Below are 22,414 nucleotides of genomic sequence, written 5' to 3'. Positions count from 1 at the left end.
CCGGGCCATGGAGGGAGGGCCAAGGACCAGCTCCCTTAGACTTTGGAATAAAATATCGTTAATAAGTTTTTTCTGTTTGAATTTTTTTAAGTTTTATCGTTTCATAACATTTAAACGTAAGTTTTTTTTTAAAGTTTATTGTTCAAACTTACGTTTAAGTTTAGGCCACTGCATAAATATGCAGTTTTACTTCACAAATAATTCGTTTTACATGAAACAAAACCCTAGAATTTACTTATATCATCAATAATTACAACGAATTAATTACTACATTCAGCCCAAAGTTACAAATATCGTCACTTTCACGCTTCACGCTACAGAACAATGTAGATTTGGAGGGTCAAAGAGTGGCTGGAAATACCCCTTTCAAGTTGATACTTCCTATAAGAATAGCTTATCAAGCAGTTTTTGTGAATTCCTTCAGTAGCGTGAAAATGTCGAATACGGCCTTAAGACGTAACAGCGATGATACGCTGTGTAAGATCTAATTGAATTAACACCAACGAAACTATAATATATCCTGAATTGAAAATTAAAAATAAAACATTAAAATTGAATATGAATAAAAAAAATACATAAATTATTAAAATATTGGTATCATAAAATACAAATGAGATATATTAAAGTATGAAATATATTAAATATAAATATTAAATGTAAGTTAATATTAAACAATTTTTAAGTTGAAACAATTAATATTAAAAGAATATTTAAATTCTAATAGTATTGACGTCTGACGGACCAGTTAGGGGTTCTTTAACTGGTAAAATCAAGTAGTTGCGGGCGTCAAGCCATGGTTTAATTGTAGAAAAGGCCAAAGGAGATAGTCGGAGTGCGAGGCTAATCTGGCATAAGCCCTTCTTAGGATTGTATAAAAATCGATATCGTTTCCTACGATTTCCCGACGGTCTTTTATTTTAATGGAGACATAGCTGTGTTGAAATAGAGTTATGATTAACAATTTTCTGTAAAGGGTGCCCGTTGAGGAAGATGGTGAAAAACAACTACAAAAAAACGTGCGTTGTTACTGCATATCTTACAATTCATTCTCTGTTTTATTCATTGTAACTGAAATGTAGATACAGCTGTAGCGGAAATATCAAATCGATCACGAAGTTTTCCATCATGTTGGAAAAAAAAGTAAAAAAGAAAAAAGAAGCAATAAATAACAAAAATAATTGAAAAGCCATGACAAGTGTGATTTAAAAAAAACCCAATTTCAGGAAAAAAAAAATCAAAGGGTAGAGCAGATATTTTGGCAATGACCTCTGCCGAAACGTCCTCAGCGCAAAAAAAGTGGTAAAAAAAAGTTAAGCATAGAACATATTTAAATATTTCAGTTTTGCATCAAGTTATAAGATAATAAGAACAAATCAGACAGCAAGAGGGACTGCTTTTTGTTGTCCTGTTTATTAATTACACTATATGTATACTAATTACAGACAATTCTAAGAAGCAGGTGGTTCATTTTTATTTAAAATGACATTTGCGGTACTTTCTTGTTAATTCCATTTTATGCATTAATGCTGCCAGTTGTTTTTTAGTTAGATGGCACTTGGGTTAGTTTCAATGGACATTTGTTGTCCTTGAGAGACATGTATCTATAGCACTTAATATCAAACATATACATATGCTAAATATATATATATATATATATATATATATATATACTTCTAAATAGACTAAATGTAAAAATCTAGGGAAGGTGGGGATGATGAACTCTCACCCCTAGATATGGAAAAATACATTTTGGTGGTCTTTTAACTGAAAAATGCCTCTTATGGTCTTTCCATTGAAGTTAGCGGTCTAAGTGAGCTATTGTTTGGTTCATGTCAAGGTGAAATTTGATATGGTAATCAAAGGGGGGAAAGCTGCTGTCCTTTTCTGTGGTCATATCTTAGTTTTCTAATGAATTATGTCTGACTTTTTGACAGATTGCTCCTCCATAGACCACATCGTTCTAGGTCATGGCTTTTGTTTAATGTCATTTCACATTTTCTGTCAGGTGTCTTTACTCCAGACTTGACGATAATTTATCTTGCAGGTTCGGAATTTGAATAGTTGCATCAAAGTTGCTGAAGATTTTGTTTCCCCAGAGAACATAAGTCGATGTCTACAGCTTACAGAGGAATTTCGTAGCCTTTCTGAGAAGCATGGTAACCATGAGGATAAACTACAATTGAAAAACATCATTTATCATGCTGTTAAAGACTGCTTATCCGTTTTAAGCCAAAACAATGGCAGTGATGTATCAGAGAACTGAATTTTAGTTGAGTGTTGTTGGCGAGGAAAATCATTCTTTAGAGGGAAGTGAAATACCACTTAGACGGGGTGCAGTGATGCCACTTTTTAAATCCCAAGGTGAAGTCTGAGGAAATTAAAAACCTAAGTTTGTGTGCAATGAACATGATGGAAAATAGAACTCTTTTCTGGATTTATTTATTTGTTAGTGGCTGCTCAAAGTGCATAATTATATGCAGCTTTCAATGATAGAATATATATTTTTTTTTTTCTTAGAGGGAAGAGGGCGGGGTATTAAAAAGATAATATTGCTGTTACTGAATTTATACAGTGAATTCGGTAAACTCCTTTTTGATATCTGATATAAAAAAAATACAAGAAAACCATTTTTTAACTTTTTTTTTAATTTTTTGTTGTTATTGTTGGCATAAGTTAACATTTGTAGTCAGGAGTGTTGTTGGTAAAAAGAAATGCCAGAAAAAATTCATAAATAACCAAATTAGAGAAAAACAAATGATTGAAAACATGAACTGACGAAAAATTTCTCATTTAACTTGTTCTGTCACGATCATTGAACTGATTCTTATCCTTTCAAGGGTTTACGGTGTAAAAGTGCCCCCAACCCTCCTTGAACTAATTATAAGTAAATATTCTTGACTGCTATGTAAAAATTCTTTGTAAAGACTGGAACATCTAAGGAAACTCGAAATAGATAAAACGTTGCGGAAATATTATTATGACTATAGATAATCAATAGCAATGGTAACCCTGTCTGCTGCAGGATTAAGAAATTCAATCAAAGTGATAATCGTACAAGATAGCAATTACCTGAATTTATAAAATTAGTTAGGTAAACTACTAAAAAGCAAAAAAACAACAATTGTATATTAAAAAAAATGTTATGAAGAAAACGAAGTTACTTAGACAAAGATTAATTCTGCTGTCTTGAAGGGACTTATTAAATGCATTATAATTCTGTTTTCATTAAATATATCTGCGTACAGTTATAAATGAATACATGTTTGGAAATGCTTTGTGATTAAAATTCTTCATTTCTCTAAAACTCGTTCTTGTCTTCCTTTTCCCACTTTACAAAGTAGGATAGGAAACAAAAGGGGAAACTCATGCTGGTTTCCGGGACATTGAATCAATGCCATCTACGTTACACATGAAAATAACCTTAAACTAATAATGCAAATGTTAGACATTTATGTTAATATTGTTATTTTCGTTGTTTTACATTGGACTGAAGATGGAATGCCTTGCTTTCGCTGAAAGGGACTAAAATTGCCCCCTTCCCCTTTTACGATTTTAATGAGAAATTTTAAAAAGTAGGCTTCAAATTGAATTAAGTTTGTTTTCTATTTTTTCTTTTTTTTTTGTAGAGCTACAATAAAACACTACATTGTCATGGGCGCTGGTAGATTTTTAAATTAAGTTATGGCCTATATCACAGTGCTGAAGACTCTTCTGTTTGTATTTTCTCTATTTTATTTTCTTCAGTTTCATTTTATTTTCTAGACCTTTTCTTCTCATAAATTCTATCAACTTGTCAAAGTAGCATGATCGAAGTAACTAGAAAATTTGTGCTGAAGTATTTACCTCCGAACAATCTTCTTCTAAAAATGTTAATCTACAATTTGTAATTCAGTGCTTTCAGAAAGAACCGCTAAAACTGGAGTATTTGGTTACAACATTTGAGTTGGTATTGAAGGTAATCTTCAAGAAAAATTAGAAAATTATAATAAAATGAATATTTATATTTAACCAAACTTCGACAAGCGTAATATTACGAAAAAGAAATAACCTACTTAGTTTTTATTAGTTTTTACTGCATTACTTGATCCAATGCCCTAAATTGTGACCTCCTTCTAAAAAATGGGGTCTATGAATATTAATTAGATACGCTATTCAGAAGGCGTTTTGATGCGGGGTACGTATCAAATTAAATTTAAGAAAATGTGTCTGTTTTTTCACTAGTTAGCACTTGTGACTATTTAAAAAATAAAATGAATAAAAATCTCTTTGTATACATAAAGCCTCCTTAAATTTGTATGCATATTGACGAATCTTTCAACAATATTTTCAGCATTTTCGTGATGCAATTATTATCTAAATATGCGACCATTTCATTCTAAAAGCGAAACAATATAACCTATGATTCAGTACATTTTCTTTAAAAAAGCCTCAAAAAATAAGTAAATTAGCGACCGTATTGTCTACTTCTTCCTTAAGGGCACTTGCGATTTTTTTCTGTTATAGTTTCCTAAGAGGCATTCTTAGAACGGGGAAAGTTTTGGAACATTCAGGCGTCATAGAGAGGTTTTCCTTACAGTTTTTAAGGGACGTCATTATAAATTTCAAATAGTGACGTCATTTCATATAGGGACGTCATTATATATTAAATAGTGGAAACAGTGATCTGAATGCTTGCTTGCTAACTTGACATTTCCGAAGCCTGGATTTAAGAAATTGTAACGTTTTATCCAGGTCTTCGGACTTAATCGCTATTTTTCTTGAATAAAGGCAAGAAGAACTAAGTTTACAATTCCTGGAGTAACTTTTTTGGATGCTGGAGTTTCTTTTGGATTTTCATTTTGTGTCCAGTTTAAATTTTTAACCTATCTACTACTTAGTATAAAAACTATATATTATTTCAATGACTTGTGAACTCTACTGGTTTATTACAAACACAAATAAAATATAAAAAAAAAAAACACTATCAGTTTATTTACAAAGTTGTCCTCAGTTACAGAATTATCCACATTTTAATAGTACATGTTCCTTTTTAAATGTGTTTTTCTTTGTGGAGACATTGTAGAAAATAAGTGGGATATGTCTATAATTATTCTATTTCTTCTCTAAGGACTCACGGTGTGTATATTCCATTAAGCTTCAGCCTTATATATGCGTCAAGAAATGTGTTGTTAGGCCTACTTATATAGATATATGTAAAATGGAATGGAATTTTTCTATGATTATTACTATATCCACGTGCTATTTTGGCTGTATTTGTTATGTAAAGTGAAAATTGACTATAAAAAAATTAATAAAATTACATGTTAAAACTTAGTTTCTTGTCTTTCTAGTTCAAGCTCACAACCAAATAAATTACAATTTGATAATTTATGGCATGGGGCTACAACTTAATTTATGGCAATTTAGGTACCTGGAAAATCATACAAATTTAAGGGCTTGAAACCTCTACTGTAGGGTACTCTGATACACTGAATCTAATGGTTTGATTTTAATCAAAATTTTTTTACTTTAATTTTTTTAATTAGTTTTTTTACTTTAATTTTTAATTTCAATTTATTAGTGGGTGTTAACTCCCTCTTTAAAATATCAGGCAAATTGTCACAGTTTCTTAGCCTTTTATGGGTAAAACTAAGCTGAATAAACCTTATAAACCTAACCTTATTGTGAATCAACACAATAAACCGATGATATATTGAATGATATCAAAATTTCGTTTCTGGAGTTTCGGTTACTATTGAGCCTTGTTGCTCCATTCCCCATTCTTTCAGTTCTTTACCACGAACTGTTTGATATTTCAGCACATAAATCCCAAAACTTGAACAATAGGACGTTGTTATATGTGCTTATTAGGTGTTTCAAATATGAACCAGAAAATTTGGAGAATTATTGGAATATTGATTGGATATTATAAGTAAAAATTAAAATTATTACACAATTCCCAGAGTAGATACTCCCCCTTACTCCCAACCGACTTCAGTCGGTTGGGAGTTTTTGCATTTTGCGTTTTTGCATTAATTAGCTTCTTGTATGATTTATTCGATTGAATCATGAATTTACGCGCTTTATCGTGAAAAATCACTGATTTTAGAACAGAAATCATTATAAATTACTAACTAGAAGAAAATTATTAGGCAACATAAATCGCTAGAAATAGTGATTAATCATTAGGGGTGATATATCCTGGGTTGAACATCAAACGAACTATGCTAGATGGCGCTTACGCATTTTTGAGAATACTATATGGCGATCTTTTCACTCCGCTGTGTATTGGCATGGTGTGTAATATGGTCCGTCAGCTGTGATACGGTGAGGATCTTGCGGGCCGAGCCAAGACGCCTCGCGGCCCGTGAGTTGCCGACCCATGATTTATGGTGCTATTTTTTTCGCATATATATATATATATATATATATATATATATATATATATATATATATATATATATATATATATATATATATATATATATATATATATATATATATATATATATATATATATATATATATATATATATATATATATATATATATATATATATATATATATATATATATATATATATATATCTATATATATATATATATATATATATATATATATATATATATATATATATATATATATATATATATATATATATATATATATATATATATATATATATATATATATATATATATATATATATATATATATATATATATATATATATATATATATATATATATATGAAACCTTTCAAATACTGAGATGATCAAGGTAAAAGGGACTCGAGTAATCAAGAAGAAACAAGGAAAGTTTTCATTTAAATAAGTGCTTTATTGAAAATACATAACATATACATATATATAAACACTTGTATTTAACTTCTTAACCACAGATATACATGGGGTTAAAAATCACGTAAGCGGAAAAAGTATTTTTTAAAGTAGTCCGCGTACGATCTACATTGTCTAATTTGTTTTCATTTGTGAAAAGAGCTGAAAAAATGATTACTTGTTTCTGTTCTGAGACCATAGGGAAGTAAGGTGCTGATGGATAAACTTGCCTTGCTTAATGTGATTGGAGTAGGTAGCTCTTTTTGTTGATTCTCCTCGTCCTCATTTTGAAAAGTCAGCAATTCGGTATCGATTAAAGCACCATAGACAGCGATTTCATGGCCCATATTAACAAAAACCTCAAAGGTAAACTCACCACAGTTTGGCAGAAGTCCCCACTCTGTGTCTAGGCGGATGATTTCCGTTAACTCTTACGACTCTGATGACCATGCGGTGTTTTCTGTTTCGCTGACAGACTCATGTTTTTTGAAGCAGGTTATCTCCAGGCCTTATCACTCATAATTATTGAGGTCAAAACTGTTATTTCACATCCTCACCTTTATTAAGGCTATCCAGCAGAATTTAATGCTATCCAGTTAGTTGAAGGGGTGTCGAAGAAACCAAAGGTACTATGTGCGTGCTGCTACGAATGGATGTACAGCTATTGCTACTACGCAAGCTAAGGATATTAAGATGAAGCTTTCAAAGAATATCTAGGCGAAAAGGTGACAAAGCAATATTTGAAGTACAGCTTACGTTATTAAGTTAGACATTTAAGGGTAAGTTGTGGTGGATTTTGAACTAGCCAGAAGGCACTATATATATACTATTATTGCTAAAAATGCAGTTACTTTAACTAATTACGTTAAGAATATTTAGGTTAAACATTTAGGAAGAGTTTAGGGGGAGCTTCAATGAAACAAAAAACTACATAAATCCAGGTTTTCAAAAGGGCATATTAGGAATATCATAGGCAGTATCGCTCTACCATAGCTGAAAATATTTATGAAACTTTTACTGGATCTAATTCGATTGGAAATTATAAGTTCTAGTGCCCTTTTTAAAAGTCAAAAGAGATTGAAAGGCAAGTTTTTTAGCCCAGAAGGGCTTCAGCCCTTCTGGGAAGACCGTTTTTCCAAACACATCCTGTCAAAATATTAAGACAGCTATTTTCTCAAAGGTAAGACAGCTCTTACCATTGGTGGATGATAAGAAGCTTTTCACTGTTATATCCTACATTCCAAATACAAGTGACAAACTGAAAAGACTCCTTCAAAACATAATACTTAATGTCGCCTCTAAAAATTTAAATACAACACAGAGTTTTTTCAACAATGGCAAAGATAAAACCAGCGCCATTCTGGGTAGTGGTGTTTATAGAATTTCCTGTTCTTGTGGCCATTTTTATATTGGAAGAACCCAACAACAATTAGGGGAGAGGCTATCAGAACATAGCTCTTCAATCGACAAGGCCACGGGGTTACGCCAAAGGCCTGAGGTTTTTGATTCCGTCTTGGCTCAACATTTTTGTGTTTGTGTTTTTATTCAGTTACCTTTTCACCGTTACTAAGAAAGGGTCATCCTATTTTAGTTTTGTGCATGTTTTAAGGTTTGTTTTTTTATATTTTCGTCAGTTTCATTTTCCACTAAGGACGGTCAAGTGGAGGTCTCACTGGCCGTTTATTGTCCTCGCTTTCTTCCTTCCTTCGCGATTTTATGTTTTATCTATTTGTGTAAAAAGGAAGTTTCTATCTTTAGAAATAAGCCTTGTAGGGGTCAAAATCCTCATAATGCACGGTTTCACCCCTCTCAAAATCTTGATTAGATATCTCGTGCAGGGGGGGGGGGGGCTTAAATTTACTGTTATTCCTGATGCATACGATATTACTACTACTACTAATAACTCACTGCAGCACCAAGCCGCCTGAGGCCAACACAGCTACGCACGCTCCTCCTCCAACCTAATCTATTTAAAGCCTCCCTCTTTACACCCTCCCAGGAAGTTCCCATTTCCTTTAAATCCTTATTTATGACATCCTCCCAACCCAGACAAGGACGACCTGCTTTCCGTGTAGCCCCAGACGGTTGGCCAAAAAGGACAATCTTCGGTAATCTGTCATCCTTCATCCGTAGAACGTGGCCTAGCCATCTCAACCTTTCTTTCATTATAGCCCCAGAAAGCGGGATTGAACCACACTTTTCGTACAACCTACTGTTTGAAATACGGTCAGTCAGCCGGGTACCCAGAACAATCCGTAGGCAATTTCTCTGGAAAACATCTTGTAAATTTTCATCTGCTTTTCGGAGTGTCCATGCTTCAGAGCCATATTTGACCACTGTCATCACTGTAGCTTCCAATATTCTAATCTTGGTTTGTAGGCTTATCTTTCTATTCTTCCAAACTTTACTTAACTGTGAAAAAACACCCTGAGCCTTAGCTATTTTACTTTTAACGTCTTCACTGCTCCCACCATCTTTACTGCTCCCACCATCTTTACTAATAATACTACCAAGGTAACTGAAGCTCTCAACCTGATCAATCTTATCGTTACCTAAGGTCACCTGTTCATCTTCACTTATTCCTAGCCTTAGTGACTTAGTCTTCTTAACATTAATTTTCAAGCCTATTTTAGCACCCTGAACTCGTAAAACCTCTAAAAATTCATTCATTTTGCTCACACTTTCATCTAATATGCTCAAATCATCAGCATAATCTAAGTCCAGGAGCGTTCTTCCTCCCCATTTGATTCCATGGTCTCCAATTGCCTTTCCTGTGCTCCTTAAGACGAAGTCCATCAAAATGATCCATATAAAGGGGGATAGAACACAACCCTGCTTAACTCCTGATTTAATACAAAACCAGTTGCTAACCTCATTTCCTACCTTAACCGCAGCAGTATTATTCTCGTACATAGCGCAAATCACTTTAATGTATTTTTCTGGTATACCATATAAAGATAAGACCTTTGTTAACGCTGTTCTATCAACAGAATCGAAAGCTTGCTCATAATCGATAAAACTAAGGACCAAAGGTGTTTGACAACGAAGGGACTTCTCAATTATTAACCTAAGAGTGAAAACGTGGTCGACACATCCTCTACTGTAGTGATATAATGGAAAACGATTACTTGATTATGACCGTGTAATAACAACCATTGCCCCATTATTTCCATATTAGCTCATATTATGTTGATGCCAAGGTCATGGGGCTGTTCACCCTATGATCCAATGAGCAATACGTGGAAACTAGAATAACAGGTATTAGAGTACTACTAACTCTATTTCTCAGACATGAGGCCTCTGTGGGTGATGTGAATTGCTTCACCGGTGAAGCAAGAAATGTATATATATATATATATATATATATATATATATATATATATATATATATATATATAGGACTTGTGCTTATTTTTCCCACCAAGTTTCATTCCGATCCCTCCACTCTAAGTGTTTTCCAAGATTTTAGGTCCCCCCCAACTCCCCCAATGTGACCGGATCCGGTCGGGATTTAAAATAAGAGCTCTGAGACACGATATCCTTCCAAATATCATATTTTATTAAGATCCGATCACTCCTTCGTAAGTTAAAAATACCTCATTTTTTCTAATTTTTCAGAAATACCCCTCCCCTTGTTCCATGGGAACAAGCCCCTCCCCCACAGCCCTCAGTGCACGGGCTATAGGTTAAAATAGTTGCCTGTTATTAATATGTAAGACTATGATGGAAGGGGTGGTCGTTAAACTTCGAAAGGGGCTCGTTGAATAGGAAGTCAGAAATTCTAATGCCCTATTTACGAGTCAAAAATGATCGGAGAGAAACTAGTCTCCCTCACGTCCTCTTTTCCACAAATGCATCCAATACAATTTTTAAAACGGATATTCTGTTCAAAATAAACCAAGGATCATATAGCAAGAGGTTTTGGAGATGAAAAACCCCTCCTCTAGATTGGGGGAACAAGGGCTGTAAGTTTTGCCCTTGGGGAAAATAAATTTTTTATGGAAGTGGTGGTCGTATAAACTTTAGAGAAAGCTCATTTGATCGAAAACGAAAGTTCCGATTCCCTTTTAAGTGTCAAAAATGATGGAAAACAACTGCTCCCCCCTGACACCCTCTTTTCTCTTAAACACATTTGAACGAGATTGCGAGATGACTATTTTGCTTAAAATTGTATGATGAGCTGGGTGGTGTAAAGAATATTTTGATTTCGCAAAACTTCTTTTATTTCAGTTTTTGATATAGTAAAACCATGTTCTTTTCATTTTCTATGTATATCATCAATCCCTGAAAAGCTTGAACAATAAAGTTTTAAAAGTTTTTTTTTTTCTACGCCACTCTTGCCAGTACAAATACCACTTCTTTTATCCAGGGTTTTTTCTCATTGCCTCCTTCTCAAAAAACGATTTTTCTTGCAACCACAAAGTTTACAAATACCTTAAATCATTGGCACATCATTACTTTTTGAAAGTATTCGAGTTAGAGACTCGGTTGCAGTAACCTTTTTGCATCGCATACAATATATCTCCATTTATTCTAGATTTAAATCATTGAAAAATCTAAATTATCAAATAAAACACTAACAGATTTCCATGATCATAAGAAAGTCTCAAGAATAGTAAATATCAAGCATTAAAATTCTTCAGGCTTTATTTTTAAGATTTGGATTTTTAAAAATAAAATTTGCTCCTAATAAATGGAAGTGAAGTGAAGCAGAAGTGATTAAAGTTGTTTACAACCAAAATGCAAATTTTTAAAGATAGAAAACAAATTATCGCGTTACACAGTTCAAGATTTACGCGCAGTAGCGAAACTATAAGATATGAAAGGTGCTGGTTGAAAAGATGAGCTATTAAAAAAGGAATAATCAGCTTAATAATAAATATTATTTGAAGATAATCTAATTGAGCTAGAGCGTAATGCAAAGCGTCGAGATGATAAGAAACCCTACATATTTAGTATTTTTTTCAGATTTAAAAACAGGTTGAGAAAATGAAATAGTAGAAAAAAATAAAACCATTTCAGATTTACGAAATCAATTTAACTCTAGGAGAAATAAAGATTATACGAGAAATGAAAGAAATACAAGATTATCGAACTTGAATCTTTTTAAAAAATCAAAACAGATTCCAAGTGCTGGAAAATATAACGAAGTGAAGAATAAAGTAAAAGGTTATTTCGATAAACAAGTTAAGATGAACAAGAAGCTGAATGAGGATACTCAGAACTAATTAGATATTTCAGCAGTACAAACAGTGCTAAAAAATAGGAATATTTGACATTTCGAACTTAATATATTTGAACTTAAATTTTGACATTAGACATTTTCGATTTTGACATTTTGATTCAATTTTGACATTTTCGAACTTAATATTTGACATTTCGAACTTAATATATTTGAACTTAAATTTTGAAATTTTCGAACTTAATATTTGACATTTTGAACTTAATATATTTGAACTTAAATTTTGACATTAGACATTTTCGACATTTTCGATTTTGACATTTTGATTCAATTTTGACATTTTCGAACTTAATATTTGACATTTCGAATAAAAAAAAAAACAACAAGAGAAGTTTCAGATATCCCAGAGTATATGTTTAAAGAAGAAGAACATGATAGTAATCCAGGTATTCATTGGATTAGGGAAATTCTCTTACAGTTTATACTTCAGTGAGTGACTGCTGGTGCTGATTTCGGACCACTTTTTCACTTTGTTGTTAGACATTTAAAAAAATAGAATGAATGATAGAGATAGTTACAGAGTCCAATTTACAACACATGTAATATTTTTTCTCAGAAGAATAATGAAGAACTCGAACGTATCCATTATAATGCTATTCCTGGATTTTTAATAAAAATAGTGGCTTTAAACAAAGCCGTCTAAATAGTAATCAAAGAAATGTGCATAAATTATTCACAGTGAATACACAAATCAGGCTTACAATTTAAAAGAGTCGATTGAATTGATTATTAAACGAGAAGATTACCAAATTATATGGGAGGTACTTATAAAGTATTGTCTTAATTTGTAAAAAGCAAAAAACTTGCATTCATACAAAAAATAATGATAATAAATGCTTTCTTTGGTCAATACTCGCTTATTTCCATCCAGCTGAAAATACACCTGAAATATAATCGAATCACCTTATAATATAATTGAAATATAATTGAATATAATGAAATTATTTTCATCCAGCTGAAAATACACCTGAAATATAATTGAATCACTTTATAATATAATTGAAATATAATTGAATATAATGAAATTATTTTCATCTAGCTGAAAATACACCTGAAATATAATTGAATCACCTTATAATATAATTGAAATATAATTGAATATAATGAAATTATTTTCATCCAGCTGAAAATACACCTGAAATGTAATTGAATCACCTTATAATATAATTGAAATATAATTGAATATAATGAAATTATTTTCATCCAGCTGAAAATACACCTGAAATATAATTGAATCACCTTATAATATAATTGAAATATAATTGAATATAATGAAATTATTTTCATCCAGCTGAAAATCACCATACTGAAATATAATACTACTGAAGATACCAGCTGAAAATAGACAGACTATCAAACTATCAAAAACACTAGAATGAGCTCAACTTTAAAGGGATTACTAATTTTATAATTGTTATTCAAGATATTTATAAGTTAGAAAAAAATATAATATTAAAATTTGTTTATTTGAGATAAGTAAAAATAAAGTAGTTAGAGCTCATATTCCTAAAGCTAATACCAATGGAAAAACTGCTAAACATGTAATCAATTTACTCTTTTTAACAATCATTATGTTTTAATTAAAGATTTAAACAAACTACTTGGATCCCAGATATCAAAAACTAAATGAAAAATTTATCTATTCTGTGGAAGACAAATGAAAATGAAAAATTTGAAAAGTATGATAAAAAAATTATGAAGATCCAGATATCATTATGCCAATACCTAAATTTAATTTAAAACCTGAAATTAATTTAAGAATACAGCTAAGCAAATGAAAGTACCCAATTGTATAATTGCTGTTTTGAATCTTATAATGTAGAATTAAATAAAAAAAAGGTAAAAAAAACAATCAAAGAAGCAGAGCAAAATCCATTTGCTTATGGGTTCTAAGTATGTTGTTCTTTTAACACAGCAAAAAATAAATATTACGAATACTTTGGTAAGGATACTAGTGGGTATTTTGTAACCACCATAACAGAATTTTGTAAAGAGATAGCCAATGAATAAGAAAATAGACAGAGATATAATGGCTATACAAAAGAACAAGTAAGAAAAAAAATGGATTAAAACAACTAATAAAAGCTGTCATAATTGTGAAAAAGAAATCAATAATAATAATTTTCAGTTAAATCACGACCATATGACGGTAGTATGAGTGGATTTACTCATGCTTAATATAATAAAAACCTTAGAACTCCTAAAAATATCCCTATTGTAATGCAAAATCCCTCAAAAAATGACTCAATTTTTTTTAGAGAGTTATTACCTGATCATGGTATTTTTGATTCAGCAGAAAGTTTTATATCGTTTTGTAAATCAAATAAATATTAATGAAATCCAGTACGAAATGCATTTAATAGATTCATTTCATTTTATGATTTCTTCGTTAGATAAGCTTTCTGGAAACTTAGCTAAATTTGAAGCAAAGTAAATTATAATCGTTTAAAAAAAAATTTCAAGTATACTTCTGATGCATTTCAAAATACTGAAGGAATCAAAGAAATCATAAAGAAAGGGATTTATCCCTATGAGTATATTGATAGCTATGAAAGAATACATGATGCAAAATTACATTAATTAATAAGTTTCATTGTAAATTGACATAAAAAATCTCCGAAGAAGATTAAGGAAGAGCACACCCTATTTGGAAGCTATTTAAATGTATAACACTATTAGATTACACTAAACTATATCTAAAAAGTATGTTTAAATAATTATAAGCTAGATCCACTACACTTCTTCTTAGCTCCAGGACTAATATGGGAAGCTTTTCTCAAACACTCTAAAAATGAAATTTCATTTTTTTTCGACGAAGATATATATACATTTATTGAAAAGGAATAAGAGGAGGTCTATCTTAGTGTATGAAAAGATATACTGAGCAAATAATGAATATATGAAAAACTGTCATAAAACACAACTTTCAAATTATTTAATTTATTTAGAAGCTAATAGTTTAAATGGATGGGCAATGTCACAAAATTTTCTTGAAAAAGACTTTACGATTAAAATATACCCTACTATTGAAATTACTACCAACAATTAAAATAACATGTTCAGACAGAAATGAATAAGGACAAAGTGGGAGCAATTTATGAAGTTGATTTAGAATGCAAAAGACAATTATATGCCCTACATAAAGATGAACCTCTAGCTCCCAAGCATTATGAGTACAAATTATGTACATCTCTACAAAATAATACGAATTATGTTGTTCACTATATAAATTTAGAATTTGACCTAAAGCGTGGTTTAGTGCAAAAAAGGACATAGAATACTAGTATTCTATGTCATGTGGTTTCCTTCCAAAAATGTTCACTTGGCAGAACCATTTGTTAATAGTCTGTCAAGTTTACGCAGAAATCATTTCAAATCGTCGATGTCAACCTCACTAGTAGCATACGACATCTGACTCAAACATTTCCCTAAAACAGCATACCAATGATATATGAGCTTAATAAAACTCCCTTTAATTTTAAAAATCAGTGATTGTTTCTTAGGGTGCATTCCGTAATTCAAGCTTGTTTTTAAAATGTAAAATCAAAGCATTTCCTTAAAACAAGCCAGTTGTAAGACTAATCCTTGATTTAAATCTGTAATTTTTACCATTTTAACAACCTATTATCCTAACACCCTTCCAGAGAAATATATGGCACCCTTCCAAAATATATTCACTTCACTAAACAATTTCCTAATTAACTGTCAAATGTACTTAAAAATCATTTCAAATTATGTATGTCCACCTCATTATCAACATACCATGCCCTAGTCCAATATGAACCTGTCAAAAATCCATTTAATTTTCAAAATCAATGAAGGTTTCTCAGGGTACATCCCCTGATCCGAGCTTGTTTCTAGCATGTAACATCAAACATTTCCTTAAAAGAGGCCAGTTGCAAGACAAATCTATGATTTAAATTTGAAATTCGTACCCATTTAACTACTTATATTCCTATGGTACCCATCCAAAAATGCTCACTTGACAGAACCATTTGCTAATAACCATTCAAATATACGCAAAAATCATGTCAAAATGTCTAGGTTAACCTCATTTTCTAGTATGGAACGTTAAAAATTTCTTTAAAAAAGGCAGTTGCTAGAAAAATCGTTGATTTAACAACCTAGTGTCCCATGGTTTCCTTCCAAAAATATTCACTTGACAGAACCATTTGCTAATAACCTGTCAAATTTATGCAGAAATAATTTCAAATCGTATATGTCAAACTCTTTACCAGGATATCAGGTTCGATTCTAATATGAACCTGTTCAAAATTCCTTCAATTTTCCAAATCAATGAAGGTTTCTTAGGATACGTTCCGTGATTCAAGCTTGTTTCTAGCATGTAACATCAAACATTTTCTAAAACAGGCCAGTTGTGAGAGATATCCTTGATTTAAAACTTTAATTTTTATACCAATTTAAAAACCTGTTGTTTTTCTTGTCCGTCTGTCTGTGTGGATATTTTTGTGTCTCTCTTTGTGTCCATCTGTCTTTTTTCTGTATCTCAGTTTGTTTATGTGCCTATCTGTGTGTCTTTGTGTTTTTTGTCTGTCTTCCCGTGTGTCCTTGTGTTTTTTCTCTCTGACCCTGTGTTCACGAGTCTGTCCGAATGTTTACATATCTTTTTTGTCTCTGACGATATAATTGTGTTTCTGTTTTTGTGTTTCCTAAAACAGGCCAGTTGCAAGAGAAATCCTTGATTTAAAACTGTCATTTTTTACATATGCAGCAACTTGTTGTTCTTCTTGTCTTTCTGTCTGTGTTTGTATTTTTTTGTGTCTCTCTTTGTGTCCATCTGTCTTTTTTCTGTATTTCCGTGAGTTTATGTGTCCATCTGTGTGTCTATGTGTTTTTGTCTATCTTTCCGTGTGTTTGTGTCTTTTTTTCTCTGACTCTGTGTTCATATGTCTGTCCGAATGTTTATGTATCTTTTTTCTGCCGGACGGTATATTTGTGTGTATGTGTTTTGAACTTTTTGTCTGTCTGTCCATGTGCCTATGTTTATTTTTTCTGTCTGTCTGTGTTTTGGTGTGTCTTATGTCTTTTTTTGTGCGTCTGTCTGTGTTCCTTTTGCTCTGGAGGCAACTGGAGGCTATGACATTTCTGAGTGTTACATGTGACCGCATTCTTGTGTGTAAAAAAATTCATGTAAAAAAGTTTATTTTACAAGTCCGAAGAAATTCCAAAACGATCCAAAAGTCCAAAACAAAGTCAGTATAAACATTGATTTCTAATAGAAAAAAATCACGAATGACATATTTATATCATCTTCAACTAGTGTTTTTAAAATATCCCAAGTGTTTTTTGTTTGTTATAAGTATATTTAATATGATTTTAAGACATGAAACATTTTTTGAAAACTCGTCACTACAAATATTTTCTTTCTAATAGAAAATCACGACTGACATATTTATATTAACTTCGTATTTTTGTATTTTTTTAAATATCACAAGTGATTTTTTTATATAAGTGTATTTAATGTGATTTTATGACACGAGAAAAAAGGAGAACAAAACTGTGGTTAAAAAATCTTAGTTAAAAAATGGTTGGTTGCAAAGAGTTTGGGAGGCATTGGGGCCCTGGAGGGGACATGGGCCCTGGAAGGAAACTCGGGGACCCAAACTCACGCGCAAGCCCCAGGAATGCAAAACCGATGAGCTCAAGACCATTAGATTACAAAAAGGATGCCTGGCCGTTTGTAGTTATTACAATTTAGGTGATCGAAAGAAGGTTTATTAACCATAAAAGTAATAGGTCTATTCAGCAACTATCTCGAATCACTGTGGTATACAAATTCATGGAGTGATGCCTAAAAAGATGCCCGGAAACAAATCACTGACAGCATTTAACATATATCCAACTTCAATTGAGAAATTGATTACGCGATTAACTTGTTACGATGTTGTGACACTTAACATCAGTTGGCTGGCGTCCCAGAAAAAATAAGTTGATTGTCTAGAATGCATTTCTAAGAACACAATATCATCAATGACTTGTTAGATCAGCCGAGTAACGAGTCATCCTTTTACCATAGGAAATCATGGATTTCAGGCTTTAATCCTACATCAGACATAAATTTCATAACATCAATGGAAAACTGCTTTGAAGCTAAAATGTTTTTGACTCAGTTGTTATCTAAAAGGACCAGATGTGAGGGCTGTCACAGGACCTATTCTATTATTTCACCAAAAACTTGAATGATTACACAATTCGAGGTAATTCAATGGTAAGGGCTTTCGTAGTATTTGTTGTACCGTTTCATCGACAAAATAAACATGGCATGTTTCCAGGAATGTCGTTGTCTCAATGGACCAGATGTGAGGGCGGTCACATGACGTGTTGTATTGTTTCACCGACAGCACAAATGATTACGCAATACCAGATAACGCCTCATTTTTGAAATTCTTGGAAATGTGAAGAAATTCTCAGAAACTGGAATAGGGCTCTTGTTAAAGTACCATGCCCTATACTACTTTCAACTACACTAAACAAAATGACTATCCCAAAATTTCGATTATATTTGTTCTTTGTGAATCGATGGGATGGGGGAGGGTTGTTGCCCTCAAATCACTTTTGACTTTTAAAAATGCCCTTTCAATTTCCAATCGAATGAATCTTTTTTGATGTTTCTACTACAGCAAATGGTCATCTCAAAATTTCAATCTAATTTATTTCAGGAAAATACGAGGGGGGCTGGGGGGTTCCAACCTCAAATCACTTTGAATCTTAAAAAGGGCACTAGAACTTTTGATTACCGACCCAATGAGCCCTCCGAAGTTTATAGGATGAACCTTTCTATAACAGCTTTATATGCCTCCAGGGCATAACTTGCAACCCTTACCCTGAGGGATGCGGCAGGGGAGTTGTCATCCTCAAAAATATAATTTCCGGACCTTTTATCAACGCTGAATAAAAATGGCTATCTCAAAATTTGGATTGGATATGTTTGAGGAAATGGTGGGCGTGGGAGGGGATTTAGTTTCCATCTAATCACCTTTGATTATTAAAAGAGGCGTTAGCCCCCTTAATTTCTAATCGAATGAGCATTTTTAGAAGTTTCTACGACAACAAATGGCCATCTCAAAATTTCTATCAGATACATCTCAGGAAAATATGAGCTGTGGGGGATGATATCTGACCTCCGATCACTTTGGATCTTAAAAAGTGTACTCGAAATTCTGATTATCAATCCAATAAGCCCCCATCGAAATTTGTATGACCACCTTTTATATAAAAACTTTATATGCGTCAGGTCATAACTTACAACCCTAGCCCTGAGAACTGTGGGGGGTTGTCATCCTTAAAAGTATAGTTTACGGATGTTTCACCTATGTTACCCTTCAACAACACGTGAAAACATATTTTTCAACAACAAATGGCCATCTCAAAATTTCTATCAGATACTTTTCGAGAAAACACAGGATGTGGGGGGGGATATCAACCCTCTCATCACTCTGAATATTAAGGACAACACTAGAACTTCTGCTTTCCAATCCAATGAGCCCCCTCCAAAGTTTTTACAATCACCTTTTCTAAATAAACCTTAAATGCCCCAGGTCATAACTTACAACCCTAGCCCTGAGGGCTGTGGGGGGGTTGTCATCCTTAAAGACATAACTTCCGGATCTTTCAACTACGTTGAATAAAATGTTTTTTTTGGGTTGAATAAACTGTTTTTGGGGAAATAGAGGGCATGGGAAGGGTGTTAGTTGCCCTTCAGTCACTTTCGACTATTAAAAAAGGCACTAGCCCTTTTGATTTCAAATGGAATGACCTTTTTGAAGTTTCTACGAAAACTCATTAGATACGAAGTACCCTGGTCTAAAACCAAAAAACAAGCCAAAAAAATACACTGTGCCCACATCGCTCTTTACTTAGGCAGCGCTATTGCGCTGCCTATGATTGTTGATTGTCGTTTTTGTATCACACTCTTTTGTTGCTTTTTTCAAAGTGTTTTCTCCACTGTTTCTATTTTGATGTAAGTTGGTCATAAATAAATGTTATTATAAAACATAAACACAAGAATCTGATTTGAAAGGGCACAACTTCGATAAACCATGAAATTAAGGGCGTTAAATGGCAAATATTGAATTTCACCGCAAAAACTGCAGAGACCCATGTCAGGGTGGGTACATGGGCCTGTAGCCCTGCTATCTTCCCATGATTCTAATAGAGAAAATTGATAAGAGAGCCATCTTTAAGTATTTTATACGGATTTTTCAGGAATTAAAAAAAACAAGCAATGTTGACAGCAAAGTGCTACCCAGCAAAACTAGACAAATGAAAATTAAGCACAATTTAGTGCATTAGAATTTGGATTCTAATTAATGGTCTTCATAGGCATCAAATCTGAAATCTCATGAAAGTAAACTAGTTTTTATTGATCACAAACAATGAAGATTATGTTAGTGTTCACAAAGGTTATTACAAATTAAATTTAGAAAGACCTACCCAATATACCCTTTTGAAAAAAGTTATTCTTGTAATAAAAATAAGAGTACGATAAATTATATTTTTATCATTAAATTTACCATTTGCTTGATAGCACTGGTTGCTTTTATTCTCAGGGAAAAATTCAGGTGTCTCTTAGTTCCTCATCTGCTTTTTAAATAGATAAAAGCTTTTTGTCTTTAAGTCATAGTCTCTGTTTGGCAATGGCATTGTCATAACTATTGGCCTGGAATTGGAAGTCTATTGAGAAATTCCACTGCTTAGTAACTACCTAATTTTTCTTTGTTTTGTGCCGGTTTCTTTTTTCTTCATGGTGACTACCATGGCCAGCGAGGCATGAACATCTTGTTCAGAGATTATTGCGGTAAACTCGACAATAGCCATCAATATCGCAAGGTGAGCAAACACCATGAAGCCTGATAAGATGCATTTTTTGGTAATGTCTTGGCTCGAAACTCCAGAGATTATTTATCTGTATCTGAACACTTAATTCAATCTAGTACATGGATTTGCTGACTAAATAGATACCAGATTATATAGAAATAGCACTGAGGGTAAACAGTCACCGGACAACTAACAAAAATGGTGGCAACATTGGTGGAAATCAATTAGTTTGGCCTGATTACAATCAGGCAAATAAAAGGTCTTACGGTGTCTGACAGTCCCCCTGCCGACAGTCCCCTGGCGAGGAAGCCTTTGCTGTTGGCACACAAGACGAAGTGCAAAGAGCTCACGTAAGCGCACTAGAAGAATATCAATTATAACGTCGAGGATCCATGATTAAGTCGAATCGAAACGCATTCCCAGGTAGAAAAAGATCTTTATCAAAACTGAAATATTTTGGGGTCGGTGAAATATCGCAAGGAAGCAAATGAAAGACCCCTGGTCGTGATTCTAGTTCACAATAACTAACTATAGTGCGGGGCCATTAAAAGGGAGACGGCAGCACATTGGCTGGAACTTCTGTTGTTTTATGTATGTTTGAGACAGGGGGCGGGGATAATTAATTTTAAACGGAAGAAAATGAATGACCCCAGTCGTGATTCTAATTCACAATAACTAACTACTACAGTCTTACGTACAGAGTTGTTAAAAGGGACGGGGGCGCATTCTAGCGTCAGTGACTGATTGTAAACACAGGTAGGCTGTGAGAGATTGGACTTTAAAACTGATATAGTAACATCGTCATTCCACAAGGCTTGAAAAACTAATTTCAAGAAGCACAAATTTTTACAAACATATAATATAATTCATATAATATCACATATTCAAACATATCACAATTCAAGATCATCACATATAATAATTCATCACATATCACAATCATTTCACACATATCACAATTAAAAAAAAATAACACATAATAGACATTTCACTAGACACATACACAGGGAGAGAAGGCGAGGGGGAAGTTCCTCCGAATTTCCCGACTTTTTTGCGACTTTCGGTGAATTTGGAGGACCCACTGCCCTCCAATTGGCGCCCCGAGCCCCTCTTTACACAGAGTTGGTCAGTAGCTTGGGCTTCTGGCCTTTCTGGCCGTTGGTCAAAGCCGTCCTGGATGAGTGGGTTGGTGCGCTGGATTCGGGATCCTTTGTCTGAGGGGACGCGGGTTCGAATCCCAGTGTACCCAATTCTTCAGTTTGGGACGGGGGTCAGTGGCGTGACTGTGTAAGCTTAGCCAGAGTCGACCCAGCTCTAAATGGGTACCTGGAGAAATCTGGGGAAGGTAAACAGGAAGGGTGTGCGAAAGCACAGGATGGCTGACCCCCAACCCCCCATTGCACTTCCCGGCTGAAGGGCCAAAAAACGGAGATCAGCACAGCCGGTACGGACTGTAAAGTCTAATGCCGTATCCTTTACCTTTTTATCTTTACCTTGCTTGGGCTTACCTCAGTT

At 33.1% G+C, this 22,414-nt stretch overlaps 1 protein-coding gene across 3 annotated transcripts in view; it reads left to right on the top strand.

Annotated features, from left to right (window-relative positions):
* The window catches only part of LOC136025387 (lysine-specific demethylase 3A-like), a 266,827-nt gene extending 261,514 nt beyond the window's left edge, over nucleotides 1-5,313 (top strand). For all 3 annotated transcript variants that reach the window (XM_065701374.1, XM_065701372.1, XM_065701375.1), the window contains one exon: nucleotides 2,045-5,313. In XM_065701374.1, the coding sequence (XP_065557446.1) occupies nucleotides 2,045-2,263 (219 nt within the window). In that variant the 3' untranslated portion in view covers nucleotides 2,264-5,313. The remainder of the gene's footprint in view (nucleotides 1-2,044) is intronic.
* Nucleotides 5,314-22,414: the final 17,101 nt, after the last annotated feature.

Source organism: Artemia franciscana, chromosome 3, assembly GCF_032884065.1.
Source record: "Artemia franciscana chromosome 3, ASM3288406v1, whole genome shotgun sequence".
Taxonomy (NCBI): Eukaryota; Metazoa; Arthropoda; class Branchiopoda; order Anostraca; family Artemiidae; genus Artemia; species Artemia franciscana.
Note: the sequence above shows the minus strand (reverse complement) of the source record. Positions and strands in the feature narration are given on the sequence as shown.